Source organism: Peromyscus californicus, unplaced genomic scaffold (genome assembly GCF_007827085.1).
Source record: "Peromyscus californicus insignis strain IS unplaced genomic scaffold, ASM782708v3 Scaffold_5__1_contigs__length_169319896, whole genome shotgun sequence".
Lineage (NCBI taxonomy): Eukaryota > Metazoa > Chordata > Mammalia > Rodentia > Cricetidae > Peromyscus > Peromyscus californicus.
The window spans coordinates 20,098,574-20,117,751 of NW_026294573.1; the positions used below are offsets into that span (position 1 = coordinate 20,098,574).

The 19,178-nt window shown below is 49.8% G+C and overlaps 1 protein-coding gene across 5 annotated transcripts in view; it reads right to left on the reverse strand.

The window, feature by feature from the left end:
• Window positions 1–3,868: 3,868 nt before the first annotated feature.
• The window catches only part of Pafah2 (platelet activating factor acetylhydrolase 2), a 30,366-nt gene continuing 15,056 nt past the window's right edge, over window positions 3,869–19,178 (reverse strand). For all 5 annotated transcript variants that reach the window (XM_052717013.1, XM_052717016.1, XM_052717017.1 and 2 more), the window contains 7 exons: window positions 16,839–16,907; window positions 16,076–16,214; window positions 14,165–14,278; window positions 11,820–11,911; window positions 10,230–10,400; window positions 8,371–8,525; window positions 3,869–4,209 (listed from right to left, as the gene is read on the reverse strand). In XM_052717013.1, coding sequence (XP_052572973.1) covers window positions 4,115–4,209; window positions 8,371–8,525; window positions 10,230–10,400; window positions 11,820–11,911; window positions 14,165–14,278; window positions 16,076–16,214; window positions 16,839–16,907 — 835 coding nt within the window. In that variant the 3' untranslated portion in view covers window positions 3,869–4,114. The remainder of the gene's footprint in view (window positions 4,210–8,370; window positions 8,526–10,229; window positions 10,401–11,819; window positions 11,912–14,164; window positions 14,279–16,075; window positions 16,215–16,838; window positions 16,908–19,178) is intronic.

Below are 19,178 nucleotides of genomic sequence, written 5' to 3' on the forward strand. Positions count from 1 at the left end.
GGCTGAAAACCATTAGCAACTTTCTGTAACTCCAGTTTTAGAGGATCCAAAACTCCTTCTGACCTCCTCAGGCAAAACACACACACACACACACACACACATACACACACACGTATAAAGTGATAATAAATTAAATTTTAAAATAATAAAATACATCTTTTGTTTCCTAGACAAGATTGACTACAATGCCGTTTACCAGACATGCCAGTAAGTATCAGGGTTATCCTTGTTTTGTTTTGGCTTTTGAGACAGAGTTTCTCTGTAACAACCCTGGCTGTCCTGGAACTCACTTTGTAGAGGAGGCTGGCCTTGAACTCAGAGATCCACCCGCCTCTGCCTCCCGAGTGCTGGGATTAAAGGTGTGCGCCACCACCCAGCTTCCAAGGCCATTTATGCAGCATCCTTTGACTCCTTGAAGTTACCCAAACACTGGAACAAATGTCCAAAGGCCTTTGGAGTCAGAGAAAGGACTTAAGTCACAACAGTATGGGTGACACACTTTAATGTCAGGAGGGTCCCTAAAGCCTCCCTTCAGCAACTACTTCCATTTCTTGCAGCTTCAAACAACTCAGATGATTGTCCACTGCATTCGGAAGTCAGACTTGGTATGAACAAGTTGACTCCTTAAGGGATCTGGAGAGTGGCAGATTGACCACAGTGGAGCCAATACAAACTCTAAAATGTGATGGGAGAAATTAGAATAGGTGCTGGGAGCCACAGAGCAGGCGTCAACGGCTGTCCCCCCCTTCACAGGCCTTGGCGTCTGCCCCTCTGACATGGGACACGGGCACAAGTACTTTGGTTCATTCTGGGTTGCCCTGGGGATTAGAAGTGCCGGGTGGCAGGCTCTGACTTATGGAATTAAGAATGGAAGTGGTGTCACTTGTACATAGTCACCATGCTGTCCGCCAGTGTCAGCTCGGTGACCTGAAACCACACACAGACAGTGGCAGTCCTGCCTTCAGACCCACTGTGAGGATAACATCACACTCTGCGAGGTGGGAGAGCACTCGCCTAGTGTGTGCAAGGAGAAAACCGGGGAGGACCGAGTTCCAGGCCAGCCAGGACTACAGGGTGAGACCTTGTCTCTAAAATAAAGTAAAAGCAAAGTGAGGTCAGTCCTCATTAAAAAGTGAGCACTGTTCACCAAAACGTTGGTGACTTGAGCCCACCCAGGAACGCCAGCCTTGTTTAAGAGTTGGGGGATGGCTCAGCTGGTAAAGTGTTTGCCACATCAGCATGAGGACCCGAGTTCGATCCCTAGCACTCATAGACAACTGCGGCACGCGTGTTAGAACCCGAGTGCGGAGGAAGCGGAGAGAGCAGGATCCCTGGGGGCTTGCTAGGAGGCCAGTCTATCCAGTCAGGGAGCTGCAGGCTCGGTGAGAGAACCACAGAGGACACCTGGTGTCAGCCTGTGGCCCCCACACGTATGTGTACACAAGTGCACGTGCACCTGCGCGCACACACACACACACACACACACACACACGAGAAGTGTGTGGGTTTCTATGCAGACAACCGTTTCCAAGAGGCCATGTTTTCTGTGACTTATTGGACAGTTCGGTTATAGGAAGATCCCCCTGGTCTGGTACTGCTAGATACATGGGCCATCGGCAGAATGAGCCGAATGGAGAGGGCCCTTTGTCTCAGGTCCTGGGTCGCCTTCACAGCTTTGCACCTGTATTATTTTGGGTCTCATGTAAAAGCGAGGTCACAGGTGCTATGGCTCCCATAGGTGACTCCAAGGTGGCATCTTCTTAGGGTGGTCTAGGGATAGTCCTGTGGGTACTGGGGGACTCTGACCCCATGTGGGAGGCAGCAGGGTCCCATTTAGACCAATATGTGCTCTCTTGGAAAGAAATTCCGAAGAAGAAAGTCAACCAGTGACTTCAGAATAGATCAGCTTTTTAATCATACAGTGAACGGTTACAGAGCTGACTTCAGGTGGGCCAACAATCACGTTTCAACAAATCTTGAAGGACGGAGATCATATGGGAATTCTTACTATGAAACTCTTACTATACAGACAATTAGAAAGTGCGTGTGTGGGAAGTGAGAAACGTGCACATTTAATAACCCACGGTCATTTCCCTTCTGAACCTGCCCCTCCAGGGTTCCCTCCTTGGACTCAGGTGACATGCCTTGTATGGCGGAGATGCAGTTCTAGGTGGGCCCTCCCACAGAGCGTGGGACTCCGGGGAGACTTCGTTTCTTCCCCAACATTTTCCATGTGCGCCCACATGACTAGCGAACAAGGGGAAACAAGCCACTTCCAAAATGCTCCCCAAGTTGCTCTAACGCAGATTAAAAAGACGGGGTGTTAAAACACGTCACTAGGCAAACACGAGCATCAAATCCAATGGGACAGGATGGAAACAGAGGGGATCTGTTTCTTGACTTAAATTTGGGGTGACGGCCTCAAAAAATAAACAAATTTAAAAAACCAGATGACTAAAGCACCCATATTTGGAACAAGTTGGTGGTTCACGGCATAGGAGTTAAGAGGCAAGACCACGCTGACCTCAGCTCTCTTGGAACATTGCCGGGGTTGAGCTGGCCAACCCAGTGCCCTCTGTGGCCTGTGCAAACAGCAGCTCAGCTCCATTAACACGCCACAGCCCGTCTCCACCTCCTCAGGGTATTCCCTGACAAGATACACTTGTGAAACCCCAAAGGCGCTCAGCTTCTGAGGGACTCCTTTGTGTCTCTGTGTCCTTCTCGTGTTCTGAGGACAATACTGTTTGCCGCACACGGGCTCCTAAGTATAACAGTACGAAGTGCCCGTTACGGTTTCTCATACAGCGGGAAGACTGGAAGTAAGCGAGGAACCAGAGAGTTACCTAGTGTTCACATTTCACCAGGCGGCAGGTGGAGAACACAGGCAGGGCTGGAGGCCCTAAGGTTCCCCCTCTGGCCTTTGGCATCACGGTTTGCTTCCAAGAGGCAACACTAGCCCAGGATGAGGGAGTGGGCTCTCACCCAGTCAAGTCTTCACATCCAGACTCCAAGGAGTTCAGCCTGGAGCCTGGGGCTCGACCAGTCCCACCCCATGGCTGATTCTCTTGGCTCAGCCACAGAAAGTTAGCTGGACAAGAGCTGGGGATGTGGTTCAGTTAGTGGCTTAACCTTTACAGGCAGACCACTGTAATGTCAGTCTGGAGCAGCTATGTGGATCCATGGGTTTTCCTTGAGGTGAGCACCTGGACACCAAAAATACTGGGTGTGGGGGTCTGGGGGCTGAGGGGGTGTGGGGGTGTGAGGCAGTGGGGGTGTGAGGCGATGGGGTTGTGAGGCGATGGGGGGTATATGAGGCGATGGGGGGGTGTGGGGCTGTGAGGCGGTGGGGGTGTGGGGGTTTGGGGGCTGAGGGGGTGTGAAGCAGTGGGGGTGTGAGGCTGTGGGCGTTTGGGGGCTGAGGGGGTATGAGGCAGTGGGGGATGTGGGGGTATGAGGCTGTGGGGGTGTGAGGCAGTGGGGGGTGAGGGGGTGTGAAGCTGTGGGGTTGTGGGGCTGTAGGGGTGTGTGTGGCAGCAGTGGTGGGGTGTGTGGAGTGTGGGAGTGCAGCAACAATGGCATCTATTGCTACGGATTCCACATGATAACTGCATGGCTGGGACATGGAAATGGCCTGAGCAGGTAGACACTGTTCTTATTTAAGGCTAACAGGACCTGGACAGAGGTGGGGACCCCTGTCATCAGGAACAGGTCCTCAGCACCTAAGCACTTCATAGTGATTAACTCAAGTCAGGCTTGATCCCCAGCACTGAACAACGACCAGACACAGTGGCAATGTCTGTCACTCAGAAGAAAGATCTTCCTCGCACAGGAAGTTCAAAGCCAGTCTGGGATATGAGTCCTTGACTTAAAAAAAAAAAAAAAAAAAAAAAAGATTAAAACCAATTCAGCTTCCCAATCAGCCAGTGATCCGATTCTGCTCTGAGGTGTGTTTAAGATCAACGATTCCAAGAGCAAAGGGCCCAGCTGCCCAATCAGCACTCTGATTATATACCCTCAATCTGAGAAAAAGGATCCCGCCACTAGGTTACAAGTATCCCTGGGCAGCTCCTATGTGGACACGTAGCTCAAGCGACCTACACATGGCCGGTTGTGCCTACAGACTGGACAGATGGTGTGGGGCCCCTCGGATGAGCGCCGGCCCGATGCCCTCGACGAAGCTGCTCCATTGATCGTAGTGCTCCTTCAGGTCTGAATGGGTACAAACAGGAAGGAGGGTTAGGTACACCCCTGTAGAGCCAGGTCCGCTTCCACGACGGGGCATCCTAGACAGGGGGGCACCTGGGGCACCAAAAGGACTGGATGTGACAGCCTCCCAGGCAGCCTAGGAGGGAGACCCAGGAGTCAGGGCAGCTGGTCTACCCAGGCAGGCCTGGAGAGGCTATGGAAGCATGGTGGCTTCCATTTGAGCCAAGTGGGAGGCAGAGTCATTGAGCAAGAGACAGACTGAGTGAAGAGGTGCTGGAGGTGTGGGGAGGAAGAGGAGGTGTGTGATCTTCCAGGAGGGCAGGGGAGGGGCAGAGGAGGAAGAGGAGGCATGGGTAGTTATCAGGAAGGAAGGAGGATTTCACTGGGAAGCAGCATCGCTGTGCTCTGGTGGCGTCAGGAGCTGAGGGGGGCTGCTGATCCACCTCTGGCCCATTTCAGTTGGGCGGTGACAAGGTACCCCAAGCTTCCTTTCTCTGTGAAGCCAGTTGGTGACGATACAGCGTCTTCACTCAGACTCTGCTTTCTCTCTCCTCACCTGGGTTACCACCAGAGCCTCCATGCTAGCCACACTCTTGGTTCTCAACTCTCCGCCTCACGCATCCTCTACACGTAGCCAGACTGCAAGCCTGTCCAACCAGGCCATCCTCCCGCCAAGAACCTACCGCAGGCTCCTCCCAGACTGAGGAGTCAGATCCCAACTCGCTTCCGCAAACCTATGGCGGCTGCTTCTGACTTCGGCCACTTCTCCACCTCCCCCTTCAACAGCTCCCTGTCCTGAGCTTGGGATGTGTGGGAACTACCCACACTAGCAGGCCTTCTGTCTTAGAAGACCCCTGGCCCTTCCCTCCCATGGCCCCTCTTCATCAGTCAAGACCAAAGCCAGCGTCGCCTTGTCTAGGCAGCTGCTTCCTGGTTGTGCTCTCCCTTCCCTCCGGTCAGCTCTATCCCCTGGGTCCTCCTAGGCAGCCACTGTGTGCCTGCAGTCAAAGACACGGTTGTATATCATGACACCGCGGCACACCAACAAAGGGGCACGGGCTGGGGGGGCTGAACGCTGGCACTGCCACCAGAACCAGATAACCTTGAACAAATTACAGAGTACTGACATTTTCTAAGCTTTTATATATATATATATATATACACACACACACACATACATATATATACATATATATATTCATCTGAAAAAAAAATGAAGCTAATAAATTAAAAACAACAAAACTACTGGAAAGGGCCATCTCCAGAATCAACCACGATAGATAACAAATCTAGAGTACTGAGTATGAGAAGTACTGGTGACATCAGTGCCCTTGGCATAAGCAGACTAAATCCCCAGCAACCTTCCTCCAGTCAAGGACTCCAGCCTTCCACCTCCTCCTGGCCTCTCCCTTTGACTGTCTCTGCTACTAAAGGGAGCTCGTCACAACACTGTGGACTCCCCTGTCACCTTCCAACTTTTTTCTTTGAGACAGAGTCTTACCATGTAGTCCTAGTGACCTATAACTCACTCTGTACACCAGACTGGCCTCAAACTCACCGAGATCCGCCTGCCTCTGCCTCCTGAGTGCTGGGATTAAAGTGTGTGCCGCCCTCACTCCTAGCATGCCCTGGCATCTTTAATCTTGGGCTCCTATAATGGCATGTGCCTAGGGGAAACAGGAGGTGTGGGCTGAGGACCAGGGAGCAGGAACCACTCAAGTCTTGGGAGGTGGGTCCAGGAGAAAAGGCATGTCTCTGTGAGCCCCCTGCAAGTAACTCAGGTTGGAGTAGTTCTCTGCTCATAATTTGCAAGGTGAAATGAGCAAATACAAACAAAAATACAAATCTGGCTCAGAGTAGCAATGTGTTCTTAATAGAGCCGGCATATTTTAAACATAAGCACAATCCAAACCAACTGGGTTGCATACATTGGGGAAACATGAATGTATCCCGGCTATTCAGGGGAAGACCCATGTCCAGAGCACAGAGGGGAGAGGCCTGCTGGGCCAGGTGCTGGCCAGACCACATCTGGTGTAGTGTGTTCCAGTCAGGGCACCTCTCTTTAATAGAGGCCCTGACAAACTGCACCCAAAGGAAGGCCATAATAGACTGCATGGGGGAATTGAACAGGGAATTACTGCAGGTCCGATGGCCATTAGCTTAATGAACAGAGGACATTAGACCACAAATATCTAAAGAGCTGCCACATGCTATCTGAGCCTTCTCTGGTCAGCTCTTGGGATAACCAGAGCAACCGTGTGGGTGTGTGTGTGTGTGTGATAAAGTATCAGATCTTGCTGTTAGATTACAGTTCAAACCTTAATGGTCCAGGCAAGAGTGTGTGTGTGTGTATGGGGGTGAGGTGTATGTGTGTGTGTGTGTGTGTATGTGTATGTATGGGGGTAAGGTGTATGTGTGTGTGTATGTGTGTATGGGGGTGAGGTGTATGTGTGTGTGTGTGTGTGTATGTGTATGTATGGGGGTAAGGTGTATGTGTGTGTGTATGTGTGTATATGGGGGTGAGGTGTATGTGTGTGTGGGGGGATAAGGTATCAGATCTTGCTGTTAGGTTGGTCCCGGCAAGCCTGGCTGCCTCCTGATGAAAGCTGACTAGTGAGGGGTCAGCTTCCTGAGGCTCCTGGTGCTTCCTGTCCATGCTGACGGTACTGGAAGGGACATATGATCGTGAAAGCTCCAGGCTGGGGCTGGACAGTGACCCACAATGTGTTGGTAGGCAAAGATGAGCGGACACAGCCAAGTCCCCCTCTTGGGATCTGGTGTCAAGAAATAATCATAGTAAACACATAAGCAAATAAAATGAAGTCACTACCCCCAAAGTTTACCGCCCCCAAATACAGCTGAAGAGGAAAGCCGTGAACCCACACGAGAGAGAGAGAGAGAGAGAGAGAGAGAGAGAGAGAGAGAGAGAGAGAGAGAGAGAGAGAGAGAGAGAGAGACAGAGAGAGAGAGAGAGAGAGACAGAGAGAGAGAATCAGGTACCAGTGGTATAAACTAAGCCAGTTCTGAGGAAGTAGAGACTGACCAGACAGACACTTCAGGGCAGAAAAGAAGAGCACAGAAGAATGTGAGAGCTGAAGAAGACAAGGAAACACGAAGACACACACCGAGCCTGAGGGGCAGAGGAAAAAACACACCCACCCTGCACATGACCTCGGCTCCCTTGACTGTCAGCCACTGGGCCCAGGTATACCTCAGAAACAAACTTCCAGGTTTTCCCTTTTCTTCTTTTTCTTTTTCTTTTCTTTGAGACAGGTTTTCTTTGTGTAGCCCTGGCTGTCCTGGAACTCCACCTGCCTCCGCCTCCCAAGTGCTGGGATTAAAGGTGTGCACCACCACTGCCTAGCTCACTTTTTTCCCCCTTGAGGTAAACTAAAACTCTAGTCTTTGAGGCCCAAAAAAGTTTGATTTGCCTGTCAACTCCTTTTTGCAGTGTGTGTGTGTGTGTGTGTGTGTGTGTGTGTGTGTGTGTGTGTGCGCATGTGCACATGCCACAGTGAGTGTGTGCAGTCAGAAGACAACTCTGTGGAGTCAGTTCTCTCCTTCCACCTTTCTGTGGGTTCCAGGGATTGAACTCAGGTCATCAGGCTAATGCCACAAGCACCATTTACCCACAAAGCCATCTCGCCAGCCCCTAGACAATCACTTCAAGCATCCTAACTCCCAGTGGAAAAGCCAGCTTGCTTGTCCATCAGAGAAGACACTGGGTAGAGAGAACACCAGGGACCTCAAAAGGCTCAGCCATTTAGCTGGTCTGTGACTTATGATATTGGTCATAATCCTTCCATGCTTGGTTTCTTAAAAAAAAAACTTTTTTTTTTGCCCAGTTATTATCATAAAGACCCCACAATGCACAAGTGATGGTAATTTTGGGGATCAAGGTGGTAGAGTAAAGAGAGGCACAAGTGCTGTCACCGTGAGGAAGCCAGGACCCAGAAAGGCGAGGTGACCAGGCCAAGGCCATTCTCTAGGAAGTCAGGGCCTAGATGGGCAGACCTTCAGTAAATGATTTTCTGTGCTGCTCTTCAGTCAGGCTTCCGTTTGCCATGGATCTCCTGGGTCCTTGTCATGTCAGGACAGAACAGGGTGCTGCAGGAGACCCAGGGGACCCCACGTGTGCTCCACAAACCCCAGATGTCTCCTTACCAAGGTGCTTCTGCAGGAACGCCAATATGGCCTGCACCATAATCTCCTGACCTTCATAAGGGTCCAAGGTCCCACGGGAGTGATTGGAAAAGAATTTAGCAATCAGGTTGCCAGTCACGAAAGCAAAGTCAGTTTGACTCCGATGAACAGCTCCGCTAGAGAGAAAGAAAGAGCCGGTAGGAGGGTGGAGGCCAGGCACACGGGTGTGCCTGCTCTGTGCAAGGTGCTGCCCGTGTGTCGTGTGTAACTCTTGCAGCAACCTTGTCGGAGAAGTACTTTGTCAAGTGATAGTCTGAGGAGGAAAGAGGTGACACTGGACAGAGCTAGGATTTGAACCAAGGTGTGTCTGGCTGCATCTGGCTCAACATTTAGATCACCATGCCTGACAATACCGGGAAGGAGGGGGAGGGGGCCCACGGAGGCTCCCTAGTAAGGCTTTACTCAAGGTCAGACAGTCTGAGCTTCCTTTGCCCAGCAAGGCTGCATAATAGGATGATTTGGCCAAAGGTATGGTTATCAGGTGTTTTGAAGGGTCTACACTTGGTACTTTATACCTCAACCTTGAAAGGGGGAGGTCTTTTGCCTCTCCCCTTGCTGATGTATAAAAAGTCCATCATGAATAAACTCGGGCGACTGGGTATTGACCCAGGACCCTCCTGAACTATTCTGTGTCTCTGTCTTTTTCTTCGTCTACGTCTACATTTCTTCCTAATATTTCTCAATTCCTCACTCCTCCATTCAAGAGCCCTTCAACAGGTCGGGGCTGGTCCCCGACAGGAGGGTGAACTTGTTAGAGGGGAGCTGGGAGAGGGAGGTAAGGTTCCCAGCACCTGCTGTTCCTGTTACGTCACAGCTTTTGTCCCGTGACCCCAAAGCCCAGAACTGTGCCATATAGTCAACAGGGAGAGGAAACATCTGCTTTTAGTTAAATAATCACAGAAGAGGGGGCACAGAAAATTGAGTTGTAGATTAAGCCCTTTGGTTGTCATGCATCCGTATATCCATCCATCCACCCTTCCTTCCATCCATCCATCCATCCATCCATCCATCCATCCATCCTTCCTTCCTTCTATCCATCTATCCATCCATCCACCCTTCCATCCATCCATCCATCCATCCATCCATCCATCCATCCATCCTTCCTTCCTTCTATCCATCTATCCATCCATCCACCCTTCCATCTATCCATCCATCCATCCATCCATCCATCCATCCAAGCCTGCTGCTCTGGGGGAAACAGCTCCCACAGAAATACAGTGACCGCAGAGCAGTGAGAGGTGAAGAGAATGTGGTTTATCTGGCCAGCATCTAAGTGGGCTTGGGCTGGGTCTCATGTTGATACCCAAGTTGGCCTTGAACTTTCCATCCCCCTGCCTCAGCTTCCTATGTGCTGGGATTACAAGCATGCATCAACAGGCTCAGCTTGCAGGAATGACTTTTAGAAGGAGGCCTATGTTAGGTTAACCTCTGTGAACTGGATATCCATGGAAATTCTACAACCCCCCTCCTCAAACTGTCAAAGCCTACTCTAGCCATAATCTTCAAAACACAGTAAAACTCCCATAGAAGGCCAGGGAGGTCTGGAATCCGCCCAGGTCCAACACACCCATTTTCCAGAAATTACTAAGTAAATCCTACTGTGCAGCTGCACAAACTGTTAAAGAAATCTCTGTGGGTGGGGCTGAGCAGAGAAGACAGACATATGAAACCCTAGAGGAATTATGACATAGGGATTCTGGCAATATTCAGATGTTCTGTGAATACATAGAAAGTTCTGGATAACCTAGAAGAAATGAAGGGAGTCCCAGCTGGCTAAAAGATGAATAGGACACTGGGGTTGTGCTTTGGGGCATACTTACAGGACAGTCACAATCCTGGACTGCTCATGCTGGGCACATATCTTCTTCATCAGGTTGATGCTTTCCACTGTCTGGAATTTCTCAGCATTGATGAAGAACACAGGACCCCGGGCCTTGGGGTAAAAGTCATGTTCCAGAGGGAACATCCAAGCATCCAGGGCCACAGCACACCTGGGATAAAGCAGACATTTGGAGCTGCCACTAAGGAACTCAGGCAAGAATACTTAGGGTGGAGGGGGACTGAATGGGACTCTTCTCTCCAATGGGCTGCGGACTCAGAAAGCCAAGGACTGGGTACTAGGACCCACACCCACCTACTCTGATCTTACATAGGAGTCCCTTTACCTGTCCCCAAAGAGCCTTTTAGAATTTATACTCCCTCAGAGCAAGGGTCAGATGTCCTTCTCAGGATCTACCCTCAGGTGATGCACTCCAGTTCTGCAGAATGTCACCTCATTCATTTAATCACTCAGTTCATCCAATATTCGCTGAGTGGCTGCTGCAGCCTTAGCCTTCTGGATGCAGAGATCAATGAGAAAGGTCATACATCCCAGGAGCTCCGAGGACAGCAGGGGAGGAGAGCGAGAGACTTGGAAGGTATCGAAACTACAGCTCAGAGCTCTGATGCACAGCTGCTACATGAGCCCAGAACCCACGTGACAGAGAACCCTACAAACTTCCCTGGTACCAAGGGCAAAACTGTGGCACCATGAGTCAGAGGCACACCCACTCCATCTTCTCCATTTCAGCAGGGGATGGTCACCATCTACTGTAATGACAGGTACAACCAGAAAGTCTCTGCTTCCTTTTCCCTGCTCTTGTACATCACTAAGGCTGGACCACTCAAGTGCATCTGACTCCATCCCTGCTCCCCATCCTCTGAATCCCTCATGCAAACTCATCCTCTCTCAGTTCTGCTCTGACTTGGACCACATCCACCTAGCCTTCAAGCTTGTCTGCTACATCATACAGCAGCCAGGAAGCTTTTTAAAAATCTAAGATTGATTGTGCGCTGCTTAAAATCCTTTAATGGTGGTCTCATTTTATTTTTTTATTTTTTATTTTTATTTTATTTTTTTTTGGTTTTTCGAGACAGGGTTTCTCTGTGTAGCTTTGCGCCTCTCTCTCCTGGAACACACTTGGTAGCCCAGGCTGGCCTCGAACTCACAGAGATCCGCCTGGCTCTGCCTCCTGAGTGTTGGGATTAAAGGTGTGCGCCACCACCGCCCGGCTTATTTTATTTTTTAAGACAGGGTCTAGTTTAATCTTGCCTTGAACTCTGTGATCCTCCTGCCTCAGCCTCCAGAGCACAGAGATACAGGTACGTACATTACGTCTCTTGGCCTGTTTGTTTTCTTTATTGTACTTAAGTGCTAAGAATTTGCTAGTTGCTTTCCTCCCCCAACAACATAATCTCTCAAGTCAGACCTTGTTTTGCTGATCACTGAATCCCCAGCACATCAAACAGTGACCAGAACACGACCCTTGTATAACACATTTCTGCTGAATGAATGAATGAGTGAATGAGTTAGTGAGTGAATGAATGAATGGTGTGTGAAGCTTGATGACAAAAGCATCACCGGTACTCACCGAAACTGGACTTCCTGGGCCAGGGCAAGAACAGCTGTAGCTCCTCCAAACGAATGTCCCATCACAGCCACCCGGCTCCTGTCGATGCCGTCCTGAGGGAGACAGAGAACTCAGCCGAGCAGACACTCACAGAGAAGTAACTGTAAGAGAGTGAAGTGCGGGTACGACGCCAGCCAAAACTGCACCATTTGAGCCTCTGGCCGGGGCAGGATGGCATACCGCTGTGATCCTAGCTTAATTCTGAGACACAATGATGGCAAGTTCAGGCCCAGCCTGGGCTATACAGTGAGACACTGTCACCATAAAAAAAAAAAAAAAAATGAATCTCATTGGCACAGAGCATGTCTGGCACAAAAGAGCTGAGGGTTTAATACCCAGCACAGCAAAGAGAAGAAGAGGACTTTCTGTCGCCTGGAGAGCTGATCTTTGGCGTGAACAACCTTCAGGGGACTGTTTTTCATCTGGACTTTTTGTTTTTATTTTGAGACAGGGTCTCACTATGTATTTCTCACTAGCCTGTATAACTCACTCTGTAGACCAGGCTGGCCTCGAACTCTCAGAGATCCCTCTCCCTCTGCCTCCAAGTGCTAGGATTAAAGGTGTGTGCCACCACACTGGTTCATCTTAACTTTTGGAATCCTCTGCTAATACTAGTATCTGCTGAGGGGAGGCATTCCAATGTCTGTGGGTACCCGAACAGACAGAAGTTGCCAGGCCTCCACCAGCTCATCTAAAGGCATGCTGAGGAGCAGCCCCTTCATCCTCTACAGCAGCGCTTCTCAACCTGTGGGGACCATTCTGACAAACTTCTATCTCCAAAAACATTTACGATTCATAACAATAGCAAAACCACAGTTACGAGGTAGCAATGAAATCATTTTATGGCTGGGGGTCACCACAACACGAGGAACTGGATTCAAGGATCACAGCGTTAGAAAGGTTGAGAACCGCTGGTCCCCAGTTCCTGCCTCACAAGTTCCTCGAGGTCAGCGCAGAGCACACAGAGGGGAGCGCAGCGAACTGTCGCTGGCTCCATTTTTTTCTGGAGTGAGGATTGCTTATGCAGAAAGCAAGTCAGGCCCTACTTCCTCTGTGCGTCTGTCCTGATTTTTATCCACAGCCCAGGGAGGGTTGGTGTGCTCTGACAGCTCCATAAGTGTCTATTTCGGGTTGTTCCCAGAAGCCTTCGGGGTATGGTTCTATAAAAAGGCACCGCCATGCCTGCTAAGGGGCTAGGGAAATCTCCCCAGGCTTCATGTGCCACTCTGTTCAGAAGCCCTGCTCTCCTCAACATCTAGCCCAGGGTGGGCATCCATTCTCCCTCTTGGCTGAGAGAAGCACCCAGGGGATGGGCGCTTTAGGTTTTAAAACAGAAGTGACTATTCATAAGCCTCCAAAATCAGGTTTGTAGAGAAGTCTCCCATCCAGTTTCCTTTCCACCAGCTGCTTGCTTCCTGCTCCCAATCAGTGACAGTTTCTTCAGTGTCCTGGCAGAACTATCACTGAACAGACAAGTAAACAGGAGTGTGCACGCATCCCTCTCCCCACAGGCGCTCCTGCCGAGAGTGTCTCTGTGGAGCAGTATTAGTACAGAGGGGGTTGCTGTCCTTCCCAATGGCTGCTCTTGACATCACTTGGAAAGAGACAGCTGGCCGCTCACTAAATCTGTCCCCAGACACACAGCTAGACCATTTCTTTGCAGTTCCATGTGACAGTCCTAGCTAACAGCATGAGCGAAAGTCTAACTTCCAAATCTGGAAGTTTGGTTAAGAGCACTGGCTGCTCTTGCAGAGGACCTGGATTCGACTTCCAGCACCCAGGTCATGCTTCTCACAACTGCCTGTGACTCCAGCTCCAGGGGAGTCCATACCTCTGGCCTCTGCAGGCACCATGCTTATGTGTACACATCCACATAAAGATACACACACTAACATATAACCTAAAATAATAAAAATAATAAACCATATATATATTTAAAAGTCTAACTTCCAAGGACATCTATAAAAGCTCTTAGGTACTGCCCTGTCCATGCCCTTCTGTTGGTCTAATGTATTAGCATACACCCATGCCCCTCTGTTGCCTAGTGTATGGATTCCGGGGCTGCTCAGGCACAGGCCTGGGTTGCTAGCAACTACTTTTCTTGCTGGGAATCTGGTGAGAATGAAGGCCACACACGCAGAGGGAAACTGAGCCTACAGAGGGGATTTAAAAATGCAGAGCTGACAGGTCTGAGACCCTGGATCCCACTGTAGCAGCCTGAAGTCACCCGGTGCTCCTGGCGGCTGTATGAGCCAGCAAGACTGTGAGGAATGTGTAGCGCTGGGTCATCCCAACTGCTGCCATACCTTCAAGGTCATCAGGTCCAATCCACCGGGGAAGACATTGAGGACAGTCTTCCCAGCCGAGGCATCCTGCAGGATCCGCAGCACCCTCATACACTCTCTCACTCGCTGATGCACCTGAAACACAGCCGGTCTGCTGGAGCATCCCACAACCACTCAGCAGGAGTGGGAGTCTGCCCACTGCATCTCAGCAAACCCTGCAGGCCCCTTGCAGCTCACACAGGCATGCCCAACAGCATCGAGAGCGGACCTAGGAGTTCAGCGTCCTCTTGCCCACCCGCAGGGCCATCAGAATGGCCATATCAGACGATGTTCATGAGATCATTTGCCAACAGAGCGGACTGTCAGTGTTCGTATTCTCAAACCCACTTACAGCAGTCTGCTGCTTTTGTCTGCCACCCCTTCTCCCATCAACCCGGCCTTTTAAGGACTGCCCCTACCCCGACCTACCCCCAACAACCACACAATGGACTTTTTGGTGGCAATTTTCCTTTTGCCTCTTCTCTGCAGGCTAGGAATCCTTTATAGGAATTTTCAAACTTGAGCTTGGCTCTGAGATGGAGGACCAGGGAACAACACCCAGAGTCTAGTGCTCTGCTGATGGCTAACTATCAGCAGTCAGAGCTGGCAGCCTCTCAGAAAGAAAGCTAGCCTGCAGACGGGAGTCACGCAGAGACGGGGATGCACCTGTCCCCTCTGAGAGCAAGTTCCAGAGGTCTCACTTTCTATCTCCTACCCACGGGAGCCAATCAGCTCCCCAGCCACCTAAGTAGGCTCTCCGTTAACCTCAAGAGCCCTGTGATTCATACCTTACTCATTCCCACGGATGTGGTGAGCTCAGACCCACCATGCCGAGGCTTTTGAGAGAGAAAGTTGGCTAAAAGTTGCTTGTGGCTGACTGCAGGTCCATGCTAATGGCCTGGTCCCTATGGGGATGCTATTGGAAGGTGGAGTCTTGAGAAGCTGGGGCCCAGTGGGAGGTCTTTAAGTCATTGAAGACCTGCCCTGAAAAGGGGTGGTGGGATACCACTACCCTACCCTGCCTTCCCTGCCATATGGGACCCTCACCGGAGGCCCAAAGCAATAGGTCCACCTGACCTTGGCTGCCACTTTCAGAACTAAGGACTAAAAACGCTGCTCTTGTGTAAGGTGATTATTTCGGGTATTTTGCTGGAGAGAGGAAAGATGACTAGAATCACGATGTGCTGCAGAACCAGCCTGCCTCCATCTTCGGCTTAAAAGCCATCTTATAGTAAAGACAAACTGGGTTTATTCCTGTTTGTGATTAAACCTCTGTTTCTCAAGGACTGGGCTATGCCCTACCTGTGACCTGCACTACAAATGGTTCTGTACCGCCTGATCCAGGAAACGGCCATCGTGTCTTTGTTCCAAAAAGTTATTTATAACCATTCTGCAACCTTGTCTTTGCTTCAGAAGGTTAAATGGCCACCTGTGACACCTTGTTATGACTACGACGACCTTGGTATGCCCACCTTGAACCAAGTCTTTGTTTCAGAAGGGACTAACTTCTTACGCCTATGTTCTGCTCCTGTAACCCCAACTAGCTTGAAATTGAGAAATTAGAAACCCCCTACCCGTGAGCTACAAAAGCCTTGTCTTCCTCACATCTAAGGCTAATCTCTTGAACCCTGCCTCAGGGGGAGGCAGCCCGTGTACAGGAATGAAAAAGCTTGCTTTAGTTAATGGCTTGCTTTAGTTAATGGCTTGCTTTAGTTAATGGCTTGCTTTAGTTAATGGCTTGCTTTAGTTAATGGCTTGCTTTAATCTGGCCGTGATGATTTGGGTCGGTGGTCTTTCTCCTTCCATCTTTGGGATCAACCACGCCAGTGGGCATGAATCTACCTTGCCATTCTGATCATGGTACCGTGACTATGCCAACAGGCACAAGCCTACCTGGGGATTCCTAACGTGGAATTCCTTCTCCCCTTCCTTGATTCGACGGAAAGGGATCCATTCCTCCTCCAGGGATTCAGTGGGCTGGCTCTCTTGTGGGGTCTGCTTGCAGAAGTAGGTGGTCGAAGCTGACTGGTCCCTGAACCACACACACATTCAGAGAGAAAGCCAGAAGACAGCGGTGAGCTTATTTCTCCCCTTTACTCACACCTCCCTTCCAACCATGATACACAGGCTCTCTGCCTGGCTGGCAGGTAAGGAGACCAGGGGTATGTGAAGGAGAGCAGAAAAAAACTGGGGACAGGCCTGGGTTTGAGCCCAGAGTCAGCTGGGTCACTTTCAGCCAGCTATTGAACATCTTTAAACCTTGGTGTTCTACTCTTTTTTTTTTTTAAGATTTATTTATTTATTATGTAACAGTGTCCTGTCTGTACACCAGAAGAGGGCATGAGATCTCATTACAGATGGTTGTGAGTCACCGTGTGGATGTTGGGAATTGAACTCAGGACCTCTGGAAGAGCAGCCAGTGCTCTTAACCGCTGAGCCATCTCTCCAGCCCGGTGTTCTACTCTTTAAATGGGTATCATAACTGCTTTGCATGGTTATTAGAAATAATACATGTAGCTCAGTGACAGAATGCTTGCCTGTGGGGGCGGTCTGATGCCCACAAACTAACAGAGCATAATGCGTCGATGGGGACTAGCCTATGCCCTGGCTCTCTACAGGTAACCAGCTGACTGCAGTTCACCGGGTACCTTCTCACCTGTGCTCCACCACAGCCACCACAAAGCCACGCGAGGCCAGCTCCATGCTGAAGGCTGAGTACACCGCCCTGGAGAGTCACAGGGAGAAGAGATCAAAAACACGGCCACCCCAGTTCACCCACACTCCGCTAGTGGCCACCTCAAAAGCCTGGCTAGGTAGGTGTCATGGGTGGTCCTCCTCCATGTACCTTCCCCAGACAGTGCAGCCCTCATCCTGGGGCTCTGGGGTCCTCCATGGTGTGTGTGCAAGTCAATCTTCAATCGGAGATGCCTTTCCACTCCACTGAATCAGCCTACCCCAACCCCAGCTAGATTCTGACTACACTAACGTATCTGTGTGTACACGTTCCTGTGTGTTAACGTGTGTGTACACATGTGTGTGTGTCTGCATGTGGAGGCCATGTTGTCAGTGTCGTTGTCAACCACTTTCTACTTTCTTCTCATTATTATTATTATTAGCAGTAGCAGCAGCAGTAGTAGTAGTTTTTTCAGACAGGGTTTCTCACTGAACCCAGAATTTATCAATTCTGAGACGAGCTGGCCAGAGTGTTCTAAGGAGCCTCCTGTCTCATCCACTCCTGAACTGGGATTACAGGTGTGTGTGACCACGGCCAGACTTTACCCGGGCTTGGGGGTCAAACTCAAGCCATGCTTATACAGCAAGTACCTAACCCACTGAGCAGGGCCTCACTGCGTAGCCCAGGCTTGCCTGGAACGCTCTATGTATGTAGACCAGGCTGGCCTTGAACTCACAAAGATCCGTCTGCCTCTGCCTCCTGAGTGCTGGAATTAAAAGCATGTGCCACAATGCTCAGCATAAATATTTTTTAAAACCACACAAGGGGTCAGGTGATAGTGGGGCATGCCTTTAATCCCAGCACTTGGGAGGCAGAGGCAGGCAGAACTCTGTAAGTTTGAGGCCGGCCTGGTCTACGAATCGAGTTCCAGGACAGCTAGGGTTGGTGCACATAGAAACTCTGTCTCGAAAAAAACAAAACCCAAACCAAAAACAACAACAAAAACAAAAACAAAAAACCCACACACAAGGGCTGGCAAAATGGCTTATTAGATCAAGGTTCTTGCCTCAGCAGGCTAGCAACCTGAATTTGATCCCCAGGATGCCCATAATAGATGCAAGGAGAAAACTTACTTCACAAAGTTATTTTTTGCCTTCCACAAATGAGTCCACAAATACCATTTACGATGATAATAAATTTTAAGCACATACACAAATCAAAAGTAATTTTAAAATTTCAAGTAGTTGTCCGGGCGGTGGTGGCGCATGCCTTTAATCCCAGCACTCGGGAGGCAGAGCCAGGTGGATCTCTGTGAATTCAAGGCCAGCCTGGGCTATCAAGTGAGTTCCAGGAGAGGCGCAAAGCTACACAGAGAAACCCTGTCTCGAAAAACCCAAAAAAAAAAAAAAATTCAAGTAGTCATGTTTTTTAGGTTAAAAGGGGCACTGGGGTGTCTGGAGAGCTGGCTCAGCAGCTAAGAGCACTGGCTGAACTTCTGGAGGACTCAGGTTTGACTCCTGGCATGCACATTGTGACTTGCAACCACCTGTAACTCCAGTTACAGGGGACCTGGCACCCTCTTCTGGCCTCCCCAGGCATTGCATGCATGTGATAGACATACGCAAGCAAAACACCTATACACATTTAAAAAAAAAAAAAAAGGAGGGGGCCGTAGCTCAGTGGTAGAACACTTGCCTAGCATGCACAAGGCACGGGGTTCAATTCCCAAGACTGCAAAAAACAAAGAAAAAGGGTTTTTTTTAGCCAGTTGTAATAGTATATAAGTATAATCCCAGAACTTGGAAGGCAAAGGCAAGAATATCAGGAGTTCAAAGTCATCCTTAGTTACATAGTAAATATAAAGCTAGCTTGTGCTACATGAGTTACTGTCAAAAAAGGAAGGAAGGAAGGAAGGAAGGAAGGAAGGAAGGAAGGAAGGAAGGAAGGAAGGAAGGAAGGAAAGCAGGCAGGCCGGCCAGACATGCTAGTGCACATTTGCTATCCTATCACTTGAGACATGAAGGTGGGATCAGGAGTTCACAGCTAGCCCTGTCTGTACATCAAGATCTTGTCTCAAAACAAGAAGAAACAGCAGAAGAGACGGCTCAGCTGTTAAGAGCACTTGCTACTCCAACTGCCTATCACTCCAGTTCCAAGGTGTCTGGAGCCCTCTTCTAGCCCCAGTGGACACTTGCACACAAGTGCACATACACACATGCAGACACACATAACTAAAAAAAAAATCTTTAATCTTTTTTTAAGTAAAAAAAAAAAAAAAGACAGACAGGCAGTGGTGGCACACGCCTTTAATCCCAGTACTCA